This window comes from Rutidosis leptorrhynchoides, chromosome 1 (assembly GCF_046630445.1).
Source record: "Rutidosis leptorrhynchoides isolate AG116_Rl617_1_P2 chromosome 1, CSIRO_AGI_Rlap_v1, whole genome shotgun sequence".
Classification (NCBI taxonomy): domain Eukaryota; kingdom Viridiplantae; phylum Streptophyta; class Magnoliopsida; order Asterales; family Asteraceae; genus Rutidosis; species Rutidosis leptorrhynchoides.
The window spans coordinates 140,210,628-140,236,974 of record NC_092333.1 but is presented as its reverse complement, the minus strand read 5'-3'; the positions used below and the strand labels follow the sequence as shown (position 1 = coordinate 140,236,974).

Here is a 26,347-nt window from a genome sequence, read left to right as displayed (position 1 = left end):
TAATCAACCACCCATCACATTACTCATCATTCATCATTTCATTTTATATTATCATTTGAAAACCACAAAGAATTACCTAAAAATTTGGATTACTCTTCAAATTTACCCAATAGCATCAAAGCTCAAACCATGTAGTAATTAGCACCCAAAAAGGTTATGACCCCATATAAAAGAACAAGAAATAATTATTATAAAATAAATAAAAACAAATTGGTGAAATAATGTTAGGTTAAAGGAATATGAAAACCAAACCCTCTTGTCTGATAAGTTCTACGCTTTTTTCTTTTTCCTTTTTAAAAACCTCTGAGATCCACCAATCTGACACCCAATTTAAAAGATCTCCTGCCCAAAAAATTCCCAAACCCTTTTTTTTTTTAATTATAATTGTTCAATTCAATTATTATTTTTTATTATTATTATCCTTCGCCATCTTCCTCTGATCTACGAACAAACTCTGTCACAATCAAATCTATACAGCTAAGGCTGTTTCTTTAAAGGTGATACAAAACGAAGGTCCACATGAATTGAGGAGAAGGGTTCAAGGTATGCATCCCTCCATTATCTTTTAATAATATAATATCAATAATTAAATTAAAAAAAACAATTTTTATTTGTCTTTGAGACATTGATTAGTTTTTAAGTAATTTTGACCCATACCCACTTGACCCTTTTGATAAAGCTTTATAATATACTGGTATTTAGGGTTCAATCTTTGTTGGGTATTAAAATTCTTGGATGTTAAGTTTAAATTTAGAAGCTTTTTTTTAGGGTTATTGATTTTGATGAATTGGTGTTATTTTGAGGAAGAATTGAGCTTGTTTTGATGAATATGGTGGATGATTTGTATGTGAAGTTTATGGAATCTGGGAATAATTACCTGAATATGATCAAACCCTGTTGGAAGCCATCTGTTGAAGGTGATGGAGGTTTTTTAAGAAAATCAAGTGATCAAATTGGAAGAACAGATGGATTGTTATGGTATAAAGATTTAGGGTCTCATATAAATGGTGAATTTTCAATGGCTGTGATTCAAGCAAACAATTTGTTAGAAGATCAAAGTCAAGTTGAATCTGGACCCTTGAGTTTATTGGATTCAGGGCCTTATGGGACGTTTATCGGTGTCTATGATGGTCATGGTGGACCCGAAACATCAAGATTTGTGAACGAAAATTTGTTTGTTAATCTTAAAAGTAAGTTCCCTTCGTTATTTGAATGATTCGATTCGATTGCTGTTTATGTTCGATTGCTGTTTATGATTACTTGTTTAAAGGCACTTTTTGGATTTAAAATAAGTTGGTTTCAGTCTGCTTATACTAGAGGGTTGTTCTTCTTCTAATATTAATGTATGTTCACTTTTGTAAATTTTTTCGGATTAGAATTTGCAACTGAAGATCAAGAAATGTCTGCAAATGTAATCAAGAAGGCGTTTTTAGCAACAGAAGACGAGTTTCTTTCGCTTGTAAGAGAACAATGGCGTGTTTGCCCACAAGTTGCATCCGTTGGGACATGTTGTTTAGTAGGTGTTATTTGCAACGGATTGTTATACGTTGCGAATGCTGGTGATTCACGAGTTGTGTTAGGGAGAGCCGATCGGGGCGTTAGAGGCGTCTCTGCTGTACAATTATCAACCGAGCATAACGCAAGCTTTGCTTCTGTAAGAGATGAGCTTCGTTCGTTGCATCCTGATGACCCAAAAATCGTTGTTTTGAAACACAATGTTTGGCGCGTTAAAGGTATCATACAGGTAATTTACACTTGAATAATAGTTTTCAAGCTTGGTATCTTTCAATTGATAACTACTTATTTGATGTTGGGTCGAGTATTTGAAAATATATCGAGCTTTTTGGTATTTTAGCTCCAGTATATAGTTGTTTTACTTTCTTGGATTTTTCTAACGACAGCCCTAGTTAAGGGGCGAAAAACACTTGTACTTTTTAATAACTGCCATATAAAAGTCAACATTAACCGCTTTTACAACACATTAATGCCTCCATAACGACAATCCTAAGGGCTATCGTTAGAAAATTCTTCTTTCTTTGATACTTCTATAGTGAAATAGTGATAGTGATAGAAAATTTCAAAATTTTTCAATGATCTTGATGGTTTTTCTGATATCTGTTTGACTCTCAAAAGTCAACTGTGGATGTTTTTTTTGTTGAAGTTGTATAGTAACTACTGTAGTTTTGGTTATTAGGTCTCAAGATCTATAGGTGATGCGTATCTAAAGAAAGCGGAGTTCAATAGACCACCTCTGTTGGCAAAGTTTAGGGTGTCCGAACCGTTTACAAAACAAATCCTTGATCCAGAGCCGTCGATCTTTATACACAAACTTACCCCAAAGGATCAGTTTCTCATATTTGCTTCCGATGGTCTATGGGAGCATCTTAGCAACGAGGAAGCAGTTGATATGGTTCACAACTACCCACGTAACGTAAGTGCATAATCTTTTTGGTTATAGTCTATTTTGCACAATTTGGATACTGATTTTTGTGTACAGGGAATTGCAAAAAGACTTGTGAAGGCAGCGCTTCAAATAGCAGCCAAGAAACGAGAGATGAGATATTCGGATTTGAAGAAAATCGATAGAGGAGTTAGAAGACATTTTCACGATGACATCACCGTAGTTGTCATGTATTTAGATCCTCAATCAACAAACCGGATTTCAACTCGTGGTTCGGTATCAATAAAAGGTGGTGGTGGAATACCACGAACCAATAAGTTGTAGCGTTTGGTTATAGACTAATTACGCATATATGAAAAAAGTGCGAAACATGTTTGTTAGTCATGGTTTCGTTAGAGGTAGTGAAATCGGGAAATTGAATTTCCCTTGAAAATCGAATTGGAATGCGAGGTTATTCTTTCGTTCTTTATGAAAAATCTTACCCTTATATTTATTCATATTCTGATACATGTGTTTGTAAAGGTGTGGACTAGATAAGAAGCTGTTCGTATTAGCGACAAACAACTGAAACAATGTTGTTGCCCTAGATTTAAATTTTCAAATTTTGAACCTAATCGCATTTCAATTTCTGATCCGATCAGCAATTACATGTATCGATTATGAAATACTGAACTGAAACAAACAATATCTGAAATTCAGATTGATCTTGGTCGGTTCAGAAGTAGTCAACTACAAATCAAAGTACAAATTATGAAAAGATTGATTTGATGACATGAATCTGATCTTTGTAACCACCATATCAAGTTGTCAAGGACAACTCAGTAATTGGTTAGTAACAAGTTTATGAAAGCAAAAGAATGTAACACAAAATACACCATCTTACATATTCATATTCATATTCATATTCATATTCATATTCATATTCATATATTCATTATAAAGAAATCAAAGGTTCCAAATACCAGAACTATAGATATTAACATGAATCAGAGCTCAACATAATCATGCTTTTAATCATTTTCAGCCTAGACAAAATTAATACTAGCAATTTCTTATTGACGTGTCGCCATTGGTTAGGGATAAACAGAGCATGTGAACTTTAAATATCAATAATAATCTCACAACCCTTTTGCCTAGAACTTTTGTTATGCTTGGCAAATTTCATAATCAGTTTATATCACTTTAATAATGATGTTTCCAGGTCTGGTTGGAATGGCTGTAAGTTGAAAATATACTGTTGCTAGATATTTGAATATCACATGATTCATGAAACTTGGTGCAACACAACATCAGATCCTTATATGATTCTCAAAGATTTTATATTTCAAGTGCAGGTTTCAAGCCGCCTCCCCTCCTGCATTACTCAATACAGTCGCTTTCTGTTTTGAATAAGAGATCATTTAAAAACAATCAACAACTAATCATATTATACTCCGTAATAATAATAATAATAATAATAATAATAATAATAATAATAATAATAATAATAATAATAATAATAATAATAATAATAATAATAATAATAATAATTAATATTATATTATAATTATAATTACTTAACTACTTAATAATAATTATAATTATAATAATTATATTTATAATTATTATAATAATCATAATCATAACAATTCTAATAATTTTATTTATAATTATTCTAATGTCATAATAATTATAATTCTAATTATAGTTATAATTAAAATTATAGTTATAACTAGTGAAGTGACCCGTGAAATCACGGGTTTGTTTAAACGAAACAATTTAATGACATGTTTTAGGCATTAAGTGAATGTAAATGCTAAATTCATTTATTTTAATGACCCGTTTAACTAAGAAACTTGTCATTTTTTTACAAATATATAAAATAATGTATTTTCGCATACATATGTAACGTAATTAATATCGTAAAAAGAATTCATATTTGAATATTAATAATATAATAATTATAATTATTATATTAAAAGTAAATAATAATAATAAAGTTCGCTCAAATTTGAGTATTTATATTTTTAATAATAATAATAATTATTAATAATAATAAATGTCTTTTATTTTTTTTAGAAAATTAAAATACAATTATTATATAAAATTTGTACAATATGCTTTAAATTTTGAGTGTTCTGTAGAAGATTTTTACAATTTAGGAGAGATTAGTACTTCCTTTTATAAAAGATTTTGTATTATTTTTTTAATTAAATTAATATAATATTATGACATCATCATTATGAAAATTAAAGTGGAATTAGCTTAATGATTACATTATCAATTTAGAATTTTATATGACTATATAGATTATAATTATAATAATTATAATTATAATTACTTAATAATAATTATAATTAAATTATAATATAATAATTATAATAGTTATACTTATTTGATTATACTAGTAATAAAGAAAAACTGGTAAACTTTTAATACAACAGGATTACAAGCATATCGATTAAATTTGAGTATTTGACCACTTGCATTCACCTGCGTGCCAAAAAACCTGTAAAAATAATATTATGAATTGCTGTTAAAAGGATGAATTTCAATTTGTATCCTGATTAGAGGTGGCTAAATGGGTCAGGACAAGTTGGTCCGCCTACAACACATCTTATATAATATATCTTACGTAGTATACATTTTATAAATTGAAACGACTTTGGAGGTTCTATGCATTTGAATACACAGTAATGCCAATTTGACCAGTATTAATTATAGTTTATCTTTTAGATCAGCCAAAGTGATCCAATAGAGATAAATGGGTATAAATTGCACCTAACCATGGTTAACTATTATAATAGGGAGGACCCAACACTATTAGACCATTTCTAACGGTGCGTCAGAAGAAATCCTTCAGATGATTTGGCGAAAACTAACGCCCCATGACGTCATTAACGGGGCGTCAAAAGTAACAAAAATGGAGCGTTAGTCGAGGACTGACGGAAAAAAGGGTCAAGCACATGCGGCGCGATTTGATTGGACAACGTTCCGTCTTATCCTGTTAACTTTGATAGTGTTTCTGCGAAGGTTAAAAAAGCTATGGTGGATGCCAAAATTAATGAATCCAAGAAGGTTGATTTGGAATTTCCATGTTTCGGCAAACCGTGCAACTAAACTTGTCTGAGGTCGTGGAACTTTTGCCGGAGAAATAACGTCACTTTTGAATGTTTAGCCCACAAATCGTCTATTAAAGTTGTTGAGGTGAACGATTTTGTCCCGGGTTCGATTTCGTCGCCGAAAAAGGATTTGTTTGTCGGAAGTGTTCGTATTCCCACTCCGGTTGTTTTAGTTTTGGATTCGGAGATTGTTAATCAGGTTAAGGCCAAGTCTATCGATTTTAATCTTCCGGTCTTCGATTCTGTCAAGGAGCTTGAGGTTGATTCGATTGATTTGGTTAAAGAGTTGGAATCGAATGTAGTTGGCGAGGTTCTGGTCATTATATGTTCTGGGAATGTCAGGGATGATGGTGCTCATTTTGCTTCTGGGCTGATGATACCATGCCCATCCACTCATGGGCCGAGCCATTTCGTTTTTAATGATTCAATGGATGGTTTGGTCAGAGGTCCAAGTGGTTTTGAGTCCGCTGCGTCCAAGTTCGACAAGTCTTTTGGCAAACAACCTATCGTTTCGGATCTTAGTTGTTTACTCGAGTCTTATGCGGCTTTCATTGATGTTATGGAAAATATGGATGGCGTTCAAAAGGGAGTCATTTGTAATTCTAGTGATCCGCTTAGCGAATCGGAGCGTGTTAAAAATCCGAGAAAGGAAAGAAGGGAAAAAATGGAACATGGAGCCGAAATGGAAGCGTTTGGCGAATTTATCAAAGACAATTGAGTGGTTTGATCGAATGACGGCGGTTCTTTTGATTTTTAGATGGATTTTAATCTTCCGGTGGGCGGTTAGATTGATTTTGATCTTTTGTCGCGGTGTTTTGTCGAATTCTTTCACCTTGTAGGCCTTTTGTCTTTATAGTTGTTTTTACGAGCTTAGTTTTGGTCTTTGTTTAACTTGTTCGGGTTTCTTGAATTGTAAGTTTGAAGGAGGTTTTGATGAGTATTCTTTTGTTATATAAAAATCGTTTTTTGGCCAAAAAAAAATAAGTAAACAACTTAACATGTACTCCATAGTCAGCCAGCAAGAAAATATAAACAAAGATACATCACACCATTCGAGCCTATACAAAGACAGAGGCTCTATAATACATATAAGAAGTAGAACTCGAAGGAAAAAAAACTAAAACTATACATGTAAATGAAATAGCGAAGGAACTACTAGAAGAAAAAAACTCGAAACACCAAGAGAAGTGGACATGTTAGTAGGAAAAGCTTTCGCCGACTCTATAAACTATTCATGGGCAGGTCGTTTTCGACTAATTATATAAATTTGGGTATTCTCACGTAATTATTCTAAGATTTTTTTATGACAAAATATGTGTCATTGATGTTATATAAGTTCGAATTAGTGATTTAATCTTATGGTTTTCCAATTTATACATTTCCATGTTTATGTTCGTTTACCATGTTAATCAAACGAACACAGACAAGACCAAATTTATTATGTCAATGAATGAACCTGATAAAAAGTTGCTTATTCATCCATAAACCTCAAACGATCGAACACAAATAATTGCTCTTTCCGTAGTTTACAACATTATCTGAACTTCAATAAAATGTGACAACAGCGACCAATGATGCTCTGATGCTGAACGACATATAAATAAATATGTGACAACATTTCATAGTTAAATTACTTTACTTTTACTATTAATAATACGAGTACATGCTCGTATTTAGATGATTAATACAACATTTCATAGTTAAATTACTTTCTTTTTTTGGCAAACAAAAGAATATATTATTTCAAAAAATACAAACACCTCTGGACTGGATCTGACCAGGCCCAGAAAAACAAACAACACAATCAACCAAAATACAAGACAAACAAAAACACCCAGCCCAAAACACCAACCTACATACACAATCTACCACCCACTACTTTTAAATCCCACAGATCTGCAAACCGAAGAATAGCTCTACTATGCTTGACTTTAAAAGTCAAACATTTGCATTTAACAAAATCCTGAATATCTTTGCAGATTGCATCAACATTTCTCTTTTCCAACTTGAAAATCCTTTTATTCCTTTCCTGCCATATACTATAGACACAAGCAGCAAAAACCATACGATTTATCACATTCCAAATGTTCTTTGAACCTGGATATTTTTCCAAACCCAATAAAATGCCATGAAAATCATCTGGGAGACCTCTGAATAGAAGTTTCTTCCTCATATCTCCCCAGACTTTTGCACTATATTCACACTTAAAGAATAAATGACTAATAGAGTCCTTAACTTTCCCACACAATGCACAACTGAAGTTGTTATTATGGATCCACTTAGCCATTCTTTCTTGAGTATTAAGCCTGTCAAGCACTGCAAGCCATACAATAAATGCATGTTTGGGTTCAAAGCCTTTAAACCAAACCACATTATACCATGAAACCCTTTCCCTATTCTCTCTAAGGTCTCTCCATACCTGATTTGTTGAAAAAGATACTCTCTTTCCTTCATTAGTAATCCACACATTAATAACTCTGCCATTCACAAAAGAACTTCCAAAATGATGTTTCACCTTATCTCTTAAATTTAAAAGATATTTCCACCCCCAACTATCATTACATCCCGCTGACACATCCCAAAAACTCAAACCTTTGAGTTTTATCAAGTTCACCCATAGTTAAATTACTTTACTTTTACTATTACTTTACTTTTATTTATTTATATAAAAAATCAAATATAGATGATTAATACTAACAATTTTACTTCATGCTCGTAAAATATATGTCGTGTTTTACCTATACTTGTTACTTTTTTTTATTCAAAGAGAAAAAGATACCAAACTGCTGTTTATCTCCGCACTTGACAGCACACGTTCAAGTGTTCTAAACACTTTTTTGGAACCCTAACCTAATTTCTGATCGAATTGACTAATTTAATCACGTAAGTCTGCTATATCTCATGTTTACGTACATAAATCATACCTAACCTCACAACTCAAATTCAAATTCGATTGATTTTCAGATTTGTGTGTTGTATGTGTAAATCGAAAATCTCTCAAGTTCCACGTTAATGCACCGAGTCACTTTTGTGCAAAGCACTCATTCGTTTATATATTTGCATAGATTACTTGTCATTTTTTGTAATTATTTTCTTCATAATCATAATTTGCTCTGTTTTATTGTAAGCTGTTGATGAAAACATATTTAGTTTTTGGGTTAAAGCCAAAAATAGGCTACAAACTTACACAAATGTACCGATGACGCACACAAACCCATTTCCGTCCTACTGTCGCCTACAAACTTATAAAAAATGTACTAATGTTAACATTTTGTTACGGGTTACCTGCTGAACCGGTAAACTTAATTATTTAACTTATTTTTTTCATTTTATATGTCCCGATGTCGCCCATATACTTTCAGTTGTGTTCCAATGTCGCCCATATACTTTCAGTTTCTGCTCCGATGTATCATCGACGTGTCATGACTACCTAGAAGCTACGTCATCAATTGTTTTCGTTACAGGTAACAAAAGTATAATGGGCGACATCAGCACATTTTTTATAAGTTTGTAGGCGACAATAGGACGGAAATGGGTTTGTGGGCGACATCGGTACATTTGTGTAAGTTTGTAGCCTATTTTTGGCTTTAACCCTCAGTTTTTTGCCACTAATTCGTGGCAATATTTTGTTATGTCTTTATCTAATAACTCATTTTGTTAAGTGCATATATAATGGTATTGATATGCTTATATTTGTAATACATCTGTATGTGTAAATATCAAGTATTATTGTTGGTTTATGGTTTTGTTGAGATAATGTGCAATTGTTAGAAGTTAGTTTAATTAAAGGTTTGTTTAATTTAGTTATAAATAAATAGACTAAGGAACATATTTGTATTGTCAAGTGATGATTGATTGATTTATGCGAAGTATGCGTGACCGACTTGAGCTTGATGTTGACGTGGTATGTGTGCCGCTCATGTGCTTATTTAAGGGCTTAAGCATAGAAGCTGCCTTTAGGGCTTACGCATTGTTATGATCGGAGAACGCTGAACGGCTATTTAATAAAAATTGTTGTTGCTGCTATTTTTGTGCGTTTCGAGTGCTTCTTCCGTATAAAAATGGTGCTTTTATGCGTGTAATCCATAGGATACACCATTAGTTTCCTTGATCTATCCCTTAATCTTCAATTTAACATCTTCACTTTAAGATCCACTTTGTGCTTATCGTTTTTGTTCAAATCATCTTTTGTGATAATCAGGTATCATGCCATTACTTGAAATTAACATCTGATCATCGCTTTCAAAAAAAAAAAAAAAAAAAAAATCTGATCATCGTCATCCAATATGTACATATGTAGGTAATAGTGATAATATCTTATGCATACTGCCATGGATTTGAAAATTTTAATGATCGTAGTATGAAATATATTTTCAATCATAAATCCTTCAGTGTCTATGGCATGACCATAAGGAGGGATCATGTGATTCCCAGTATGCAATTCGTCTTCATATTTATCCTTAATCATATTTCATTTCATATAATATAATAAGTTATACTTGTCATCTAATAGCATTAGTTTCTTCTCTCAAAGTTAATAATCATAATTCAGATGGTAATTAACTAACCAATGTTCACTTGGTGGTCATATTGTAGAATACTTCTTTCATACGAGTTGTATATTGATGGTTGATTGATATTGATTGATTACTGTTTCGTTAGTCATTTATGCCAAAACCGGCAATTGTGACCCATATAGTCATGAATGTGTTAAGTTGGGTTATGTATTATCTATATTGGGTTAAAAAAGGCTTAAAAGTTTACAGTTAAAAGTGGATCGTGCATCTTTAATGTGGTTCTATAGTGAACTATGTAATTTGATTAGGACCATGTAGTTCAATTAATTCAAAATACAACCTGTATGAGCCCCCAAATGATATCTGATTTGATTAAATGATCTTCTGCGCAACTATATCATACACTTGATTCTAATTTTACTGTTCAATTGGTCAGACTGGCTGTTAAAAAACATCAAAGTAAACCATGTTTGAATGAGATTTATAAAATGTTACTTCGATTTCCTGTTATCTTAGTTGCATCTTAAATTAACCTTGCTAATTGTCCCTTTAATCTCAGAGAATGGAAGACCTTGCAGCTGAAAAGCACGCCGCTTACATTTTAGAAGTCGAAAAGAAGAAAGACAGTATCGAGTCTGTCCTAATGGAGCATCTTCGAATCAACGGTGCGTATTGGGGATTAACCACACTCGACATCTTAGGTAAACTTGAAGCCATTGACCAAGAAACAATTATTTTATGGGTCATGAGTTGCCAACACAAATCAGGTGGTTTTGGTGGTAATGTGGGTCATGACCCACATATACTTTACACTCTTAGTGCAATCCAAATATTAGCACTATTCGACAAGATCGAAACACTCGATATCGATAAAGTGTCAAATTACGTAGCTAACTTACAACAAGAAGACGGTTCTTTTTCGGGAGATATATGGGGTGAAATAGATACTAGATTCTCATACGTTGCTATATGTTCACTTGCGTTGTTACGCCAGTTAGATAAAATCAACGCTGAAAAGGCGGTTAAATACATTATAAGTTGCAAGAATCATGATGGCGGGTTTGGGTGCACCCCGGGTGCTGAATCTCATTCGGGTCAAATATTTTGTTGCGTAGGTGCACTTGCAATAACGGGTTCTTTACATTACGTCGATAAGGATCTTTTAGGATGGTGGTTATGTGAAAGACAAGTTAAAAATGGTGGTTTAAATGGGCGACCCGAGAAGCTTCCGGATGTTTGCTACTCGTGGTGGGTTCTATCTAGTTTGATAATGATCGATAGAGTTCATTGGATTGATAAAGAAAAGCTCGTTAAGTTTATTTTGGACTGTCAGGATAAAGAGAACGGAGGAATTTCAGATAGACCGGATGATGCGGTTGATGTTTTTCACACTTATTTTGGAGTTACAGGTCTTTCACTTCTTGAATATCCGGGATTAAAGGCCATTGATCCTGCTTATGCACTGCCTGTTGATGTCGTTAATAGGATTTTTCTTAGGTAATTCATATTCTATGTTTAAAAAATAATAGGTTTTGTGTTACTAAGTTCTTTAATTCTTATAGACTTTATTACTGTTATTACTATTAGCAACATGTAAGAATTCCTTTATTAATTAGCATTCTCCGTAACATTACAATGCTATCAACTGGATGCACTGCAACTGTCGGTCCCTGACAAAATTGTGGTCTTGGTCTAAAGCTACTTATATAAAGATTTAGAGTATGTAAAATGGGTTTGTCATTGGGTCGAGTAACCGGTCAAATATATCATTTGAAATCGGGTCAGATTTTACTGGCTCATAACCACGGGTTTTCATCGGTTCAGTTTTTCGGTTCATTCGGTTCTGTTTCTTCTGTTTTGAGACTTAAAAATTAAAACAGAAAACCAAACCGAACCGAATTCAAATATAAACACGAAACTGAACCGATGATGTTTTCTTTCTAAATACTTCTCTTTTATTAATATTTGTTGATTTTTCTAGCAAACACATGTTTTCAAGGGTCAAAAGTTAGTTTTGATTTCATGTTGGAAAGACTTGTCCAAGAATACCAAAGCCCATAAGCTGGCTTTACAACATTGGATTGAGACAAATAAGTTAACTTGACCCTAGACTGGCATCGATCTTACGTTTTCCACATTAATTAATTTCCGTTAGTCTTCGATATTTTTTGGTGTTAGGAGATAATAATATGTATATTACTATTGAGAGATGTTGACATAGCTTGATATAATTCTCAATCTGCACATTCAAACTGCTCATTTTAGACCTATTGTAGATTGCTTTCCATAAAATGATATCATATAGAAATCCGGATTCATTTATTGTTTTTATTAAGTTCACATTTTTCTGTAAATAAAACCATTACATGTTACAGTTTGTGAAATATTTAATGTGATGTTTTTTTTCTCGAGGTAGCAATCTTGACCCATTGTAGAAGTTTTGAAGAATATGTCATGTGTAATGGATGTTTTTTTGTTGAACTTGATAGTATTATTACTTATTACTATGAATCATTCAAATAACCCCAGTTGTTGCAATCCGTTACTGCAGTTTAATTTTCATGATTCTGCATGTATGTACTTTTAGTATATATGAATAAAGATGATTGCATCACATTTGAGTTATGGTGTTTGTTGTTTTTTTAGACTCAAATACAACTGATTTCCACTTGTTATTGATGGTAAACTTTGTTGGGAGAATGTTGGGTTATTTTAGAGTAATTTAATCATTTAGTCCGATGTGTACAATAATTTATAATATCTCAACTAATTTTAGTATTACTTTTATTTTACTTTTTCAACGATCCGAAATTTTATGGGTCATAAAACTAGTGATACACTATACTAATCTTCACATGTATAATCCCATAAATTAGTGTATTAAATCATCTCTAAGACCATTCTTAATCGTGAGGGGGTGATAGGGGCGTGATGGGTGTATTTATGAGATATAGTTGTGATTTGACAAACGTGATAGCGTGATTGAGTTTGTAGTGGTATGACGTGATGGTTGTGTGATGATGTAATTGATCCACATTTTTTATTTTCTTTTTCATTTTTGTTTGAGTTTTTTTTTTTAACTTGTTCATTTTTTTATAAAAGTAATACATATGTAATAATTTAAATTAATACAATTATTTGCTTTAGTTTTTTAAATTAATACATATCTATATTTATATCTTTTAGGGTTTAAAATTTATTTCTAGTATTTTTAATTTTTTTTTTTTTTTAAATGCAAGCTTACATTAGCGTATCATTTAAATAACTATTTTGTAAACATCCATAAAAGCTAGAGACTTAATATGTAACATTTTATATTCCATCATCTTCTCCATCGTGAAACAGATCTGAATTCTTCTACCGCATCATATTATTCATCTTGCAACAGATTTTACCAAAATTAAAATCAAGAAAGAAAATGAAATCAAAATATAAACTATAAACATAAGAAAAACACATGGAAGCTCATGATTGTTAGAAGCTTGTATCACGCACAAATCCTTTCCCGTGAAGCTCTTATAGCGCCGGTCGTATTTTGCATCCATCACGCCCCATAGTGGCGCTATGGTGGCGTGATGGTGGTGATTTCGAAGCCACCGATTCCGAAGTCATCACGCTGCATAAGGAACGGTCTAACAAGGTCGTTCTATCAAATTTTTGTGCGCTATCCAACAAGTAGTAATATGTCTTTTGTGTATCAAAAGTTTTGCGTGTAGGAAGGTTCTTTTGTAGTTTAGATAAATTTGGAATTGGATTACGAGCTTTTTGCAAGTGCATGCTTTGCACATTCTCTTATCCGGCTCTGGTTTTTTTATTTTTATTTTTTTATTTTTTTATTTTTTTCTCTAATTCTAGATGGCCTACGGGGATATACAATACATGTATAAGCTATACTCTTTTACAACTTATAAACATGAACATATTCTAAACGATCAATCTATACCAAGTATGACAATCAACTAAAATAATTACTAGGTAGTTAACTAGTTTAGTATTATTGTTTTGCTTCATAAAATAACAACAACAAAACCCAATACCACATGAATGGTGTATAGGGGAGGTGAGATGTAGACAATCCTTCCTCTATCATAGAATAAAGACAAGTCATTTCTTCACCCATAGTAAAACACTCTCAAGAGTAGAGAATGTCATCCCTCTCTTTATTCGACGGATAAAGATATTGCTTCCGAGAGGACCTCCGGCATTAAAGTAGGAAAAAGTTTTAAAAAAAAAATAAAAGTACTAAAATAAAAATAATAATGGACGCCATGAAAATGGTAGAATCATTTTTTCATGAATTTTAAATCATGCCTGGAATTTAATTTAGGCTCTAAGAGTCAGTCAAGTCGCCAATAAATCAACGATTGTTGTCGATTCAATAGAGCCGTTAAAACATGTTATCTAATTAAAAAGATCTAATATACAAAGAACGACGTGCAAGTGAAATATGGTTGATTTACACAAATAAAACCAACAATTCAAGTTTATTATCCATCCAATAATTTAATAATATGAGACAAATAACATCATCTCTCTTTTCTCTTGGTCAAAATATAACCAACAATTTAAGTTTTACTTTTATTATTCCCCACTCACTAACCGTCAACCAACGGAACTAGAGTTGGAATATTAACCTTTGATTTTGATTACTTGTATCAGTAAAGCGTAAGTACTGACGTATACTATCAACGAAGCATTGTTTCAATGGTATCCAATGCCTTAGTAGGAAGGTCCGCGATTAGTTACCAAGCAACCCGGGTTCAATTCCGAGGACGGAAGGTTTTCTTCAGGATTTACTGCGATTAGTTGCCAAGCAACCCAGTTCCCGCGATTAGTTGCCGAGCAACCCGGAATGATCCTTGGAGTTTCTTACCTAGCGTGTGTGGGTCGCAAATGAGAGTATTCGATGCGAAAATTGCCGGTAAAAAAAAAAACTGATGTATACTTTAAGAAGAATTTTTTTTGGATTTTTCTAAGAGTAGCCCTTAGGGCTATACTTAAGAAATTAAATTGTGCAAAAATAATAATACATTAGAGTAGTAGTGAGGTGAATTGGTATTTTTCGGTCCCCTACTAAGTAGTCTTTTATAAAATGTTACTGTAATCTGAAGCTACGTTCACACTAGATCACAGATCTAATCTCAATTTCATCCACGGCGGGATCAAACGCCGGTGATCCTTGGCCTTATCCCATCTTCCTCGTCATAACATCATCACTCCTAAAATCCTAGCGGCGCTCCTCCTGTTTTCGCGGATCACGCGCCGACGATTCTCCGGCATCTTGACGATGCCTCCAATCTCCGATCATCGTTCAATGGAAAAGGTATCTTCTACGTTTTACGTTACTCGTTTCCCACATCACTTTGTTGAATCTGATCTCAGAAAGTTATGCGAACAATTTGGAACGGTGGCCGACGTTTACATCGCACGTAAACTTTCTCGAGGTGGATATCGTTTTGGGTTCGTCCGTTACATCAAAGTTTCATCGGTGAAATCCATTGAAACGGCTATATCTTCTATATGGGTTGGTAGTTTTCATCTGTATGCTACGGTAGCCAAGATTGACAGGTTCTCTTTTCATAACTCATCTAAGAATAAGCATGATAATGAACATGGTGCTGCATCAAAGAAATCAGTTCCCGTCGCTAGCATCAATTCCACTGCTAATCCGGAACCAATCCCTAAAAATATGCATGGTTCTTCGTATGCTAATGTTGTTGGAGGCAATAATATTTCGATCCCTTCGATCGACATTCATGATGATGACCTGCTAGCCTTTGAGAACTCTGACCTTATTTGTTTTGGCAAGGCTCGTAATCCAGCACAGATCCCATTCCTCCTTAGGATGTGGCACGATGAAGGCTTTGATTCGATTAATGTGCAATACGTGGGAGGTTCGTGGGTTTGGATTGAATTTCCAAACAAGGAATCGAAAGGTAACTTCACCAAGAAACTGGTTGTCACAAATTCCTTATCTGAAATTATTCCGTATTCAGATTCTTTCACTGTTAAAGAACGGGCTGTTTGGGTCGAGTTGATTGGGTTACCGGCAGCCGGGTGGAACGATGTGGTTTTTAATCAGATTGCTTTCCACTATGGAAGGGTGTTATTCCAGGATACGGAAATTGACGATAAAAAAGGGGTGGGTAAAGTCTGCATTCTCACCACCACTCTTGACCCTATTCATGCTAGGGCTAATGTTACTATTAAGAAGAAGGGGTATACGGTTATGATCAAAGAGGCTGAGGATTGGCGACCTTCTATTCTTAAAATTATTACTGATTCGGTTTTTGAAAAGTCAGATGATGAAGCAGCTCCTTTTGTAGATAATAATGGTCAAGAGGATGAAGATGAATTGGAAGATGGCGAGTTTGTATCCGACTCATACGAAAATTACTATAATGAACCTGTTCAGAATGGTATCAATGAGGAGATACCGGTTAAGAATGTGGTATATAAGGAGAATGTTGATCACGAGTCACCTGAACCTAGTAAGTTTGTTCCCTTTAAAGATGCAACCGATGTTCATTATGGCAGTGGTAATAAGCCAGCTTCTGTACATGCGAACTCTTCCCCTCATGGTAGCCATGCAAAGGTTCCTTCTAAGTCCACGTACTCTAAGCCACCGGGTTTCAATGGTTACAGGTATTATTCACCTAAATTTTCTAATGGTGAGCCAGTCTTTTCATCAGATTCTGTTAACAACAATGTTAATCATGTTCCTAATGCATCTGAAGTTACTTTATTGGATGAACTTGATAACCATATAGCCATTGGATTATCTTTGGGATATGATATGAAAGGGTGTCAAAGTGACTTGAAAGAAATCCTTTCGAGAATGGGTGTTGCTAGTTCAGTTAAATGAACACCCTTTCTCTAAACATTGGTGGGGGAACGGGTCTTCCTCATAAGCGTAAATGGATTCGGGAATTGTGTAGTGAACATAAAATTATGGTTCTTGGTCTTCAAGAGACTAAACATGTTAAGCTCGACTTGTTCTTGGTGAAATCTTTGTGGGGCAACTCCTCTTTCAATGTTGCTAGTTCTTGTGCTAGAGGTAGATCGGGTGGTATTCTAACTATTTGGGATCCTTCATGTTTCAAAAAATCTCGTATTCTCTCCTTTGAGAATCTCCTCATTGTGATCGGCCATATTAGTGGTTGTAATGATACTTGCTACTTGTTGAACGTTTATGCTCCTCAAGCAAGGGGTAGGAAAGCTACTCTATGGTCTTTTATATCCAGGTTCATCGATTCTAATCCGGGTAATCATATGATATTTGGTGACTTTAATGAGGTTCGGGCTCCTTGTGAACGTTTCGGGACTGTTTTTTGTCAAGGTTCCTCGGCTGATTTCAATGCTTTCATCTCATCTAATGACTTAATTGATGTTCCGTTGGGTGGCCGTGCGTTTACCCGGTCATCTAAAATGTGTGACAAAAAGGCTAAGCTTGATCGGTTTTTGTTATCATCTTCTTTTATGGATCTCGCAGATGGGTTCAAGGGCCATATATTATCCAATATTTGGTCTGATCATAGCCCGATTATCTTCGTTAAAGATTCAGTGGATTATGGCCCGGTCCCTTTTCGATTATTTTCATCGTGGTTCATGCTGCCTGACTTTGATGCCACGGTCACAGCTGCTTGGAATCATCCCGATGTAATTAGCTCGTGTTCTGGTAAAAACCCATTCATCGCTTTCAAACTGAAATTACAGTTCACCAAAGGAAAGTTAAAGCAATGGCGGGCTGGTATTAAAGCAGATCATATTTCGGCTAAAGCTTCTATTCTAGCCCACCTAGATGTCATTGATCAGGATTTGGACAATGGGGGTGACACTTTTTCATTAGCTACGGATCGGTTACAGCTTATAAAAGAGCTCTATTCTATTAACAAAGTCCAAGAGTGGGATGCCGCGCAGAAATCCAGAAAGTTATGGGCGTGCTTGGGTGATGAAAATTCCTCCTTTTTTCATTCCTCATTAAAGCGTAAAAGAAAAAAGCTTGCGGTCCCTGGTATTAATTCCGATGGTATATGGCATTCTGAACCGGCATCTGTGAAAGGTATCTTCTTGAATTTCTTTAAAGAAAAATTTCGTAAGGTGCAAACTAGACCTATTTTAAATCCTAGCAGTAACTTTCGGGTTCTGTCCACGCAACAAAGTGAGTCGATTGAGGCTCCTTTTTCAGAAGCCGAGGTTCGCAAAGCCGTTTGGGATTGTGGGGATGACAAGGCTCCGGGTCCGGATGGTTTTTCTATTCGTTTTATCAAACACTTTTGGGACTTACTGAAAGAAGATGTGATTAAATTTGTGAACTGTTTTCATGCTTCTGGCTACATACCGAATGGGTGTAACTCGTCTTTCTTCACCATGCTGCCTAAAGTTGACTCGCCTCTTCTTGTGAAAGATTATAGACCGATAAGTCTCATCGGCATCCAATATAAAATTCTTGCTAAGATTCTTGCCTCGAGGTTGTCTTTGGTGATCGATTCGGTCATAAGTAATAATCAATCGGCTTTTGTTAAAGGTAGACAGATTCTGGATGGCCCCCTTATTATTAATGAGTTGGTTGATTGGTGTAAGAGAAAGAAGAAACAAGCGATGCTCCTCAAAGTCGATTTTGAAAAGGCGTTTGACTCCATCAGTTGGGAGTATCTTATATCTATGCTCGGTTTCTTGGGTTTTGGTAAAAGGTGGATTCTTTGGATTAAAGGTTGCTTGATGTCTTCTAGAGCTTCTGTTCTTGTTAACGGTAGCCCTTCGGAAGAGTTTCATATTGGTAGAGGCCTCCGTCAAGGAGATCCCCTATCTCCCTTCCTTTTTATCATTTGTATGGAGGGGTTGCACGCGGCTATCATGGATTCGATGCACTTAAATTTCTTTAAAGGTGTGCAGGTCGGTTGTGGACCGAATGCTCAGGTTGTCTCTCATTGTTTCTTTGCAGACGACGCCTTATTCGTAGGCGAATGGAATGATGGTAATGCTCAAAATCTCTTATGTATTTTGAGATGTTTTCAGCTCGTCTCAGGGCTTCGTATCAACATGATTAAATCGAATCTGCTCGGGGTTGGTATTAATGGAGTGGAAGTCGATCGCCTTGCTGGTAACCTGGGCTGTCGTCCAGATAAACTCCCATTTACATTCTTGGGGCTGCCCGTTGGTAAGAACATGAACCGGATTGACAGTTGGGATCCTATTTTGAACAAGTTTAAATCAAAGCTTGCTACTTGGAAGGTTAATCTTCTATCTTTTGGAGGGCGTCTTACTTTAATCAAGTCGGTTTTAGGGGCTCTTGGTACCTATTACTTTTCCATGTTTAAAGCTCCTAAAGGTGTCTTGAAATCTTTTGAATCGATCAGGGCAAAGTTCTTTTGGGGTTGCTCTAATGATACTAAAAAGGTCCAATGGGTCAAATGGAGCGATGTCTGTAGAGGTAAAGATAAAGGGGGGCTCGGTGTGATTCCTCTTAAAAATTTGAACAATTCTTTACTCTACAAGTGGCGCTGGAGATACCTTACTTGCAAAAATTGGTTATGGTCCAAGGTGGTTAGAGCTATCCACGGTTCTAGTCCGGATGTGGTCACTCTCCCATCATCGATCAGTGGGAAGTGGTCCTGTATTACTCGCGTCATCGGTAATATTCATGCTACGGTTCCAGCTGCTATTTCCTCTATCTCGGTTCACATTGGTAATGGGTGCAATACTCTTTTTTGGCATGAGAGATGGCTTAATGGGCATTTACTCTGTGATATTTATCCTCGGCTCTATGCCTTGGAAACCCAGCAGAATTGTTCTATCCAGGATTGTCGAGTTTCTGATGATTGGATTTGGCACTGGAGACGGGAGATTAGAAGTGGTGTCGAAGATCAGCAGCTTCAAGCTATTCTTGGTGAGCTTTCTTCGGTTGTGTTCACGAATCATGAGGTTAAATGGGTTTGTAATGTTAGCTCGGATGGAAGTTTTTCGGTTCATGGGTTTCGGTCATTACTCTATAATGATGCTGTTCATCCTTTTCCCACAGAATGGTTCAATTTTATCCCCCCAAAAGTTAATATTTTTCTATGGCGTTCTCGGTTGGGACGATTACCGGATAAATGTAGCTTGTTGGAGCGTGGTATTTCTTCTTATTCGATGATCATGTGTTCTTCCTGTAATCAGCACGTCGAGGATATGCCACACATTTTCTTCGAGTGCGATACGGCTGTTCAGGTTTGGCAATGTATTGCAGGTTGGCTCGGTTTCGATCTTCCCAGATGGCAAGACATGGTCGCGTTTTGGCAATGGGTTCTCAATTGTTCTCAAGACAACAAGAAGAAGATGGTGATCCAGTCTATATGTTTCTCAACTTTATGGGCTCTTTGGCGCTTCAGGAATGCGGTCATTTTTGATCCGGCTAAATTTCGGAAGTGTTATGTTGTTGATTCTATTATTTTTTCCACTTTTGATTGGCTTTCGAATCGCTACAAGAAAGCTAAGATACATTGGAATAGTTGGTTACAAAATCCTGTAATGACTCTGTAATTCCTAGCGCCTTGCTAGTTTTTTATAAAATTTTCAGCCGTTAAAAAAAAAAGAGTAGTAGTGAGGTGGTTATTAAACTCAAAGTTGCATGTCCTAAACTTAGAAAAATCCAATTTTTTTACATATTTTACTTCAGTACATTTTAGGTCCTTCAAAATTAAATGATTAACCACAATATTCACTCTATAAATGCAAATGTCCTACTCGTAAACCATACTAATCATAGTCATTAAATTAACTGATAAACCCAACTATCGTCTTCGCCTATATTCATTTATCCAAACATTGTATCAGAATGCCTGCTTCGTATGATCATTTCTCATTCTCTATTTGAATTTAATTTTTCTTATTATAATATAATATTTAATTTAATTTAATTTAATTTAATTTTTGTTATTGATTATTGATTTATCATGAATGCATATAATTATATATGCAGAAGTGTGAAAGAGGTTCTTGCACCAGCGCTGGATTCTACTTCTCAACCACCATCCCTCTTTGATGGAACCACTAGGTAGGCCGTTTTGTCAATTTTATGGGTCTGTTCAATAAATCAAAATACGCGGGAGCATTTTTCATATATATATATATATATATATATATATATATATATATATATAAAATAATAATAATAAATTCAAATATACTAAAAAAAAAAGTCATAAGTACTAGCAACATACCAAATTTATAAGAACGTTTTTGATATACATACGTTGCAGTATGATTTGTTTTAGGGTAACATACTAAGTTATGATTATGATACATAATAAATTGTTTTTAAGCGTCAATCTGTATATATATATATACTGTATGCATGTCTAGTTTTAGTATGCTGTGATCATGATACATGATGATGATAATGAAAGTTGTTTTTTACTGAAGGTTATACATTAGCTACGTTTGCCCCTATTCACAAAGTGTTTGGATTAGCAGAAATTATAAGGTAAGAATTATGATTTATGTTCATGAGTCCTGATTGAGTTACAGGTTACTCTTGTTGGATTATGGTCTTAAAAGCCTTATCATTTGGAATTAAAATGGAATTGTACAACTTGTATACTACACAAATTGGTATGATATATTACTACTACTGCTACTTATTGTAACTTAATATTATTTTACGTAAAAACAAGAGCTGGGACTAAAAATTGGTATGATTACGTACTACTAATAATTTGGAATTAGAATGGCTTTTAAACCAAAAATTTGATGATACATAACTTCTCAAATATCTGGATGTAAATATGTAGGGACTACAAGACAAGATCAAGATCGTTGCTATAGACCTTTATAACAGACCTGCATGGTATAAGGAGAAAGTTTACCCTGAAAATAAGGTAACCCTTAAAATATATTGCATACCATTCTGATTCAATCTGGTTTATTTTACATTGATTTAGAATATATTTTTTCTTGAAAAATTGATTATAAGTTCTGTTTTCATCACATATAGAAATATGTCCTTACAATGATACAGAAATAGTTTATTGATGAAAATTTATTATTTTAAGGTGCCATCTCTTGAACATAACAACAAAGTTATTGGAGAGAGCCTGAATTTGTTGCGATATCTAGAGGATAACTTTGAAGGGCCCAAATTGCTACCAGAAGTAAGATTTAGGATTAGACGTAGTCTAGCTTTAACCTTTCCTTCCTTTCCACTGTGTTTCAAAATGGTAACGAGTTGTGTTATGAAAATTTGCAGGACCCTGCTAAAAAAGAGTTTGCTGAAGAGCTATTGACGTACATCGACAATTTGAATAAAACAGTGATTTCTTCGGTTAAAGGAGATGTAGCTAAAGAAGCTGGTGTGACTTTTTCTCAAATCTTGTTTGTGTTTATCGGATGTAATTAATGTGTGATGACCTTTAGTAACTTGAATTAAGTTGATTAGAATCTGATATTGTGTTCAGGTGTTGCTTTCGATTACTTGGAAATGGCGCTTCAGAGGTTTGAAGGTCCATATTTCCTTGGAGGGATCGGTTTGGTGAGTGTGAAGTACTTCAAATTATAGGGTTCGGATGGGTAAGAAACGCCCCAATGGATCCAAATAGGCTCAAATGGGGAGAAGAATCTTGGTGAAGCTATGACGCTCATATCACTTACATAACTATATAAAATATAGCCATTAAACCATATTATAATTGCTTTCATAAAAAAGTTTTTTGTTTTTTTTTTTTGTTTTCAGTTCTAAGTATTTATATTCAAATTTTGACTATTAGCATTACCGTATTTTTCACTTTTACTAGCAAACGGGGGGGCGAGGATCGACCTGTTCCTCGATTAGGGGCTGGCGAAGTGGGGCTTCTACCGGGCTTCTCAACGAAGTTGGACTAATTTGGAAACATTGAGAAATTTGCCGTTGGTTCCGCTGGATCAATGAACATTGGGCGGGCGATGGGGAGGACGGTCTCTGGATTGATTTTTGTAAGAAGGTTCGTCGTACAATTTCGGCGATTACAAACATAAAGGAGTTCATTTTCCGTCCTATTGAAAAAATTCGGCATCCGAGACAGAGCTTAACCCGAGTCTCGGACAACATAACAAAAAAGTAAAAGTGACCAAGTGAAAGCCTTGGCGAGAAATAAAAACCTCAATTAATCTCATAGTTACTAGCGTGGAACATCTCGGTTTATTCGCTCTAAACACGTCCGATCCTGCCACGACACGTCAACGATCACCCATACAGATTAACCCGTTTATCTATGATTTTCTTTAACATCAATCAGAAAATCCCAACAGACACCTTGTAGACTATTCATCCAGGTACCCTGTGAGAACGCAGTCACCACCTCGAAATCTACCACCTTTTCAACTTTCCGCTTTCACGCTGGTACACTGACCTCTACGCTATGAATTTCACAAAATGCATCTTCTCATCCCAAGCACGCTGCCACTATACGAGCAAGAATTAAATCGTGGCAACTCGAGATGAAACTTGGTTCGTACCACCGGTCAATCATAAATTTCTTTGCCATCGGAGAGTAAAACAAGTATTCGAAGCCCCATTTTTATCCGGAATCAATGCACTAAACTGAGAACTTTGGAGAAAAATGCCACTCAACATTCGACTCCCACTAGTCGTTCAACTCCCACTAGTCGTTCAACTCCCACTAGCTCGATAATTTCCATCGGTTACCAAACTCACACTGAGTTCCCGACACCCTCAACGATCCTAAAAATCTCAAGTTCCGGGACTAACACGATTATCCACCTCCACCATCACATAAAGGATCTTAATTGATCACTTTCTAAGAAAAATCTCTCACTTTTCCAACCCCGAGTAACCGTCGAACACGCTCTATTCAACACCCTTCAACAACCAATTTACTTAGTGAAAAAAGAATCTCTAACCGCCCGCATATTCCACAAACCCTGGAATATGTGACCAAAATCATTGGTCATCTCGTTTCAACCCCGCTAGAACCAAACTTCTCTGATAACTCTCACTATCGACTTTCAACCGGACGCGTTCCCGTTCATTACAACTTTACCAATTTGGAGTTAAACCACCCTACCGAGTTCCCGCAAAAAACCAACATCCCCTAAACATACAACCGGTATCATCCAAAGTTTCCGATACAAAACCGTCTCGCACTCGCATCATCAAACCCCAAGAGTTCATCCTGGATTGCAGCAACTTTGAAAACCATAACTAAAAATCCAACGGTTCGATCCTCGCCATATTTTTACCGCATGTAGATCCATGTGTCTGCTACCTACAGTCTAATATTCAAATCTATCCAATGGTTACCGAACCCGCTATGAGTTTTCTCCTACAACTGCGCATGAACATCCAAATTTAGCTCAATCGTTCCTTCGCACAGGATAGCGAGGAACGAGAACTCAGATCCGTCATCCGGATCTCCAGAAATTCTATCTGCAAAGAATCCATCGATCCGACATCTAATTCCAATGAATCGATGGATCTGACCCCTGATTCCATAATCCTTCGCGAGAAAAAATAAATCTGCATCATAATACAACTACCATGACTAATTACATCATAAATCGCCAGAACCACAGACCAATCTTAGTGTGATCAACTCTCTCAGATACATAGACGTACTCCCTGAGTTCACCGCGAACAACTAAGTCACTTGGTCTCGATATATGTTGCAAAACATATCATAAGCTCGTCGTTTAACAACCTGGCAATCACCGAATCATCAACATATTGAAAACCCTGCTTTCAGTTCGCCATCATGCCCGATCATCAAACCTTGAAGCTCTTATACCACTTGTTATGAATTTAGGACCCAACAAAACAATACCAATCACTAACTCACAAACGATAAACAAACTAGCTAAAACATATGAATGATAAATAAATGCATAAATGACACAAGGATTTAACGTGGTAATATCATAACTTCAAACACAAAATCCAGTTCCTTGTTTAAATCAACTTCGCTTTCCAACAACTTATTCTACCCCATATGAAACATTAGCCGTTTTAACCTGTTATAAAACCCACCCATTTTAGTTGTATGTGAAATCTGACTTCTCTTTACTACAAACTTTCGATTGCAGGTGGACTTTGCATTTATTCCATTCATAGAAAGGTTTCAACTATTTTTACAAGATGTATTCAAATTTGACATTACCTCAGGCAGGCCAAATTTAGCAAAATGGATAGAGGTATGATTGTTTGTTTCTCCTCCTTATCAAAACGGATACACCTTTAAGGTCGAATGATTGCCACCTTTAAAATAATAAACTTATTCTTATAAATGATTATTAAACTTTATAGATAACACCTACATCGAGTTTGAAATACTACATACGCCATTTTCTTCATTTGGGCATGAAATTATTAAACCATCTTTTATATGTTAAAAGGCAACCTTGTATTGGTATACTTACTACGAAACACTTGTATTGTATGGTTATACTTACTATGAAACACTTGCACGCAGGAACTGAACAAGCTCGTTGAATACACAGTGACAAAAGCTGATCCTGAGTATGTTATCAAGTCACACAAGAAACGCCTTCTGGTTAGTACCTTTGTGCAGTCTGTATACACAAAATTTATTCTTCTCCAAAAATGTTATGAACTTATACATCATATAATAAAATTTGTATCTCTTTCGAAAAGAAATTTTTTTCTTTTAAAACTATACAATAAATAAATATTCTCATTCTCACATATCATTGTTGCAGGGGCACTAAGGTGGTGGTTTACTTCATGAAGGCCCTATAATCATATGCGCTGTAACTATCTAGCAATAAAGCGTTGTACATAGGAAGATGAATAAAACTGCTGGTGTTAAGAATCATTCTTGGGTCTAATGGACGGTTCAGTGTGTAGAGTGTAGTATTATCTGTACTGTATAAATATGGTCTTATGATGAATAACTTATAATGAGTGTGTTTTGCATATTTCATACTAGAACTTTACTTGGAGAGCTATCTTAAACTATATAGTTCATATCTTTATAAAAACATAGGCACGTTACAACACAGGCACATATGCACGTTACAACACATGCACACAACATACACGATAGTAGATGTGTAAAATCTACTATATAATTTATCTATGAAAAATACCGGTTAAAAAGGGCTATTACACACTCATGGACAGTGTACCCGATCGTGTAACAGTATAGACTTTAGGTAATTCCGAATCTCGATCCAAGGATAGTAACACGTAAATCTCAATTGTCAACTAATAAAAATTAAACTAAGTAAGTCTAAGAAATTTGAAAGTACGAAATAGTTTGGTTTTTGGTGGCTATTTAACGATTAGCCAAATCAAGGATAGATCAAAGTAAAAGACAATATTTTTGGTTTTTAAGTTT

The 26,347-nt window shown here is 35.0% G+C and overlaps 4 protein-coding genes across 6 annotated transcripts; 3 read left to right on the top strand and 1 right to left on the bottom strand.

The window, feature by feature from the left end:
• The first annotated feature begins 222 nt into the window (after positions 1 to 222).
• On the top strand, positions 223 to 2,894 carry LOC139886503 (probable protein phosphatase 2C 38). Of its 3 annotated transcripts, none has more exons than XM_071870343.1 (5): positions 223 to 543; positions 854 to 1,190; positions 1,377 to 1,744; positions 2,195 to 2,431; positions 2,498 to 2,894. In XM_071870343.1, exons 2-5 carry the CDS (start codon positions 857 to 859, stop codon positions 2,723 to 2,725), a joined length of 1,167 nt encoding a protein of 388 aa, XP_071726444.1. In that variant the 5' UTR covers positions 223 to 543; positions 854 to 856; the 3' UTR covers positions 2,726 to 2,894. The 3 variants fall into 3 exon arrangements, with proteins under 3 accessions (XP_071726444.1, XP_071726443.1, XP_071726442.1); XM_071870342.1 differs by having other exon boundaries at positions 808 to 1,190; XM_071870341.1 differs by having other exon boundaries at positions 769 to 1,190.
• Positions 2,895 to 7,354: 4,460 nt separating this feature from the next.
• LOC139889508 (uncharacterized) lies at positions 7,355 to 8,120 on the bottom strand. Its single transcript, XM_071872456.1, has 2 exons — positions 8,095 to 8,120; positions 7,355 to 7,979 (listed from the first exon to the last, which is right to left on the bottom strand). Exons 1-2 carry the CDS (start codon positions 8,118 to 8,120, stop codon positions 7,355 to 7,357), a joined length of 651 nt encoding a protein of 216 aa, XP_071728557.1.
• Positions 8,121 to 8,272: 152 nt separating this feature from the next.
• On the top strand, positions 8,273 to 12,548 carry LOC139886504 (geranylgeranyl transferase type-2 subunit beta 1-like). The gene is made up of 3 exons (XM_071870344.1): positions 8,273 to 8,385; positions 10,579 to 11,516; positions 12,436 to 12,548. Exons 2-3 carry the CDS (start codon positions 10,582 to 10,584, stop codon positions 12,452 to 12,454), a joined length of 954 nt encoding a protein of 317 aa, XP_071726445.1. The 5' UTR covers positions 8,273 to 8,385; positions 10,579 to 10,581; the 3' UTR covers positions 12,455 to 12,548.
• Positions 12,549 to 20,696: 8,148 nt separating this feature from the next.
• LOC139886505 (glutathione S-transferase L1-like) lies at positions 20,697 to 25,974 on the top strand. The gene is made up of 10 exons (XM_071870345.1): positions 20,697 to 20,846; positions 20,980 to 21,054; positions 21,423 to 21,483; positions 21,791 to 21,877; positions 22,052 to 22,150; positions 22,246 to 22,348; positions 22,454 to 22,527; positions 25,074 to 25,181; positions 25,460 to 25,540; positions 25,707 to 25,974. The coding sequence occupies exons 1-10, from the start codon at positions 20,836 to 20,838 to the stop codon at positions 25,713 to 25,715; spliced, it is 708 nt and encodes a 235-aa protein (XP_071726446.1). The 5' UTR covers positions 20,697 to 20,835; the 3' UTR covers positions 25,716 to 25,974.
• The last annotated feature ends 373 nt before the right edge of the window (positions 25,975 to 26,347 follow it).

Excerpts from the sequence above, each read along its gene's own strand:
- LOC139889508 (XM_071872456.1), bottom strand. The coding sequence starts at position 8,120 with ATGGGTGAACTTGATAAAACTCAAAG. Across the intron at positions 7,980-8,094 it reads GAACTTGATAAAACTCAAAG|AGTTATTAATGTGTGGATTA; the intron begins GTTTGAGTTTTT and ends TGTGAATGGCAG.
- LOC139886505 (XM_071870345.1), top strand. Across the intron at positions 21,484-21,790 it reads GGATTAGCAGAAATTATAAG|GGACTACAAGACAAGATCAA; the intron begins GTAAGAATTATG and ends GTAAATATGTAG. Across the intron at positions 22,528-25,073 it reads TCCTTGGAGGGATCGGTTTG|GTGGACTTTGCATTTATTCC; the intron begins GTGAGTGTGAAG and ends TTTCGATTGCAG.
- LOC139886504 (XM_071870344.1), top strand. The coding sequence starts at position 10,582 with ATGGAAGACCTTGCAGCTGAAAAGCACGCCGCTTACATTTTAGAAGTC.
- LOC139886503 (XM_071870342.1), top strand. The coding sequence starts at position 824 with ATGAATATGGTGGATGATTTGTATGTGAAGTTTATGGAATCTGGGAAT. Across the intron at positions 1,745-2,194 it reads GCGTTAAAGGTATCATACAG|GTCTCAAGATCTATAGGTGA; the intron begins GTAATTTACACT and ends TTTGGTTATTAG. Across the intron at positions 2,432-2,497 it reads TTCACAACTACCCACGTAAC|GGAATTGCAAAAAGACTTGT; the intron begins GTAAGTGCATAA and ends TTTTGTGTACAG.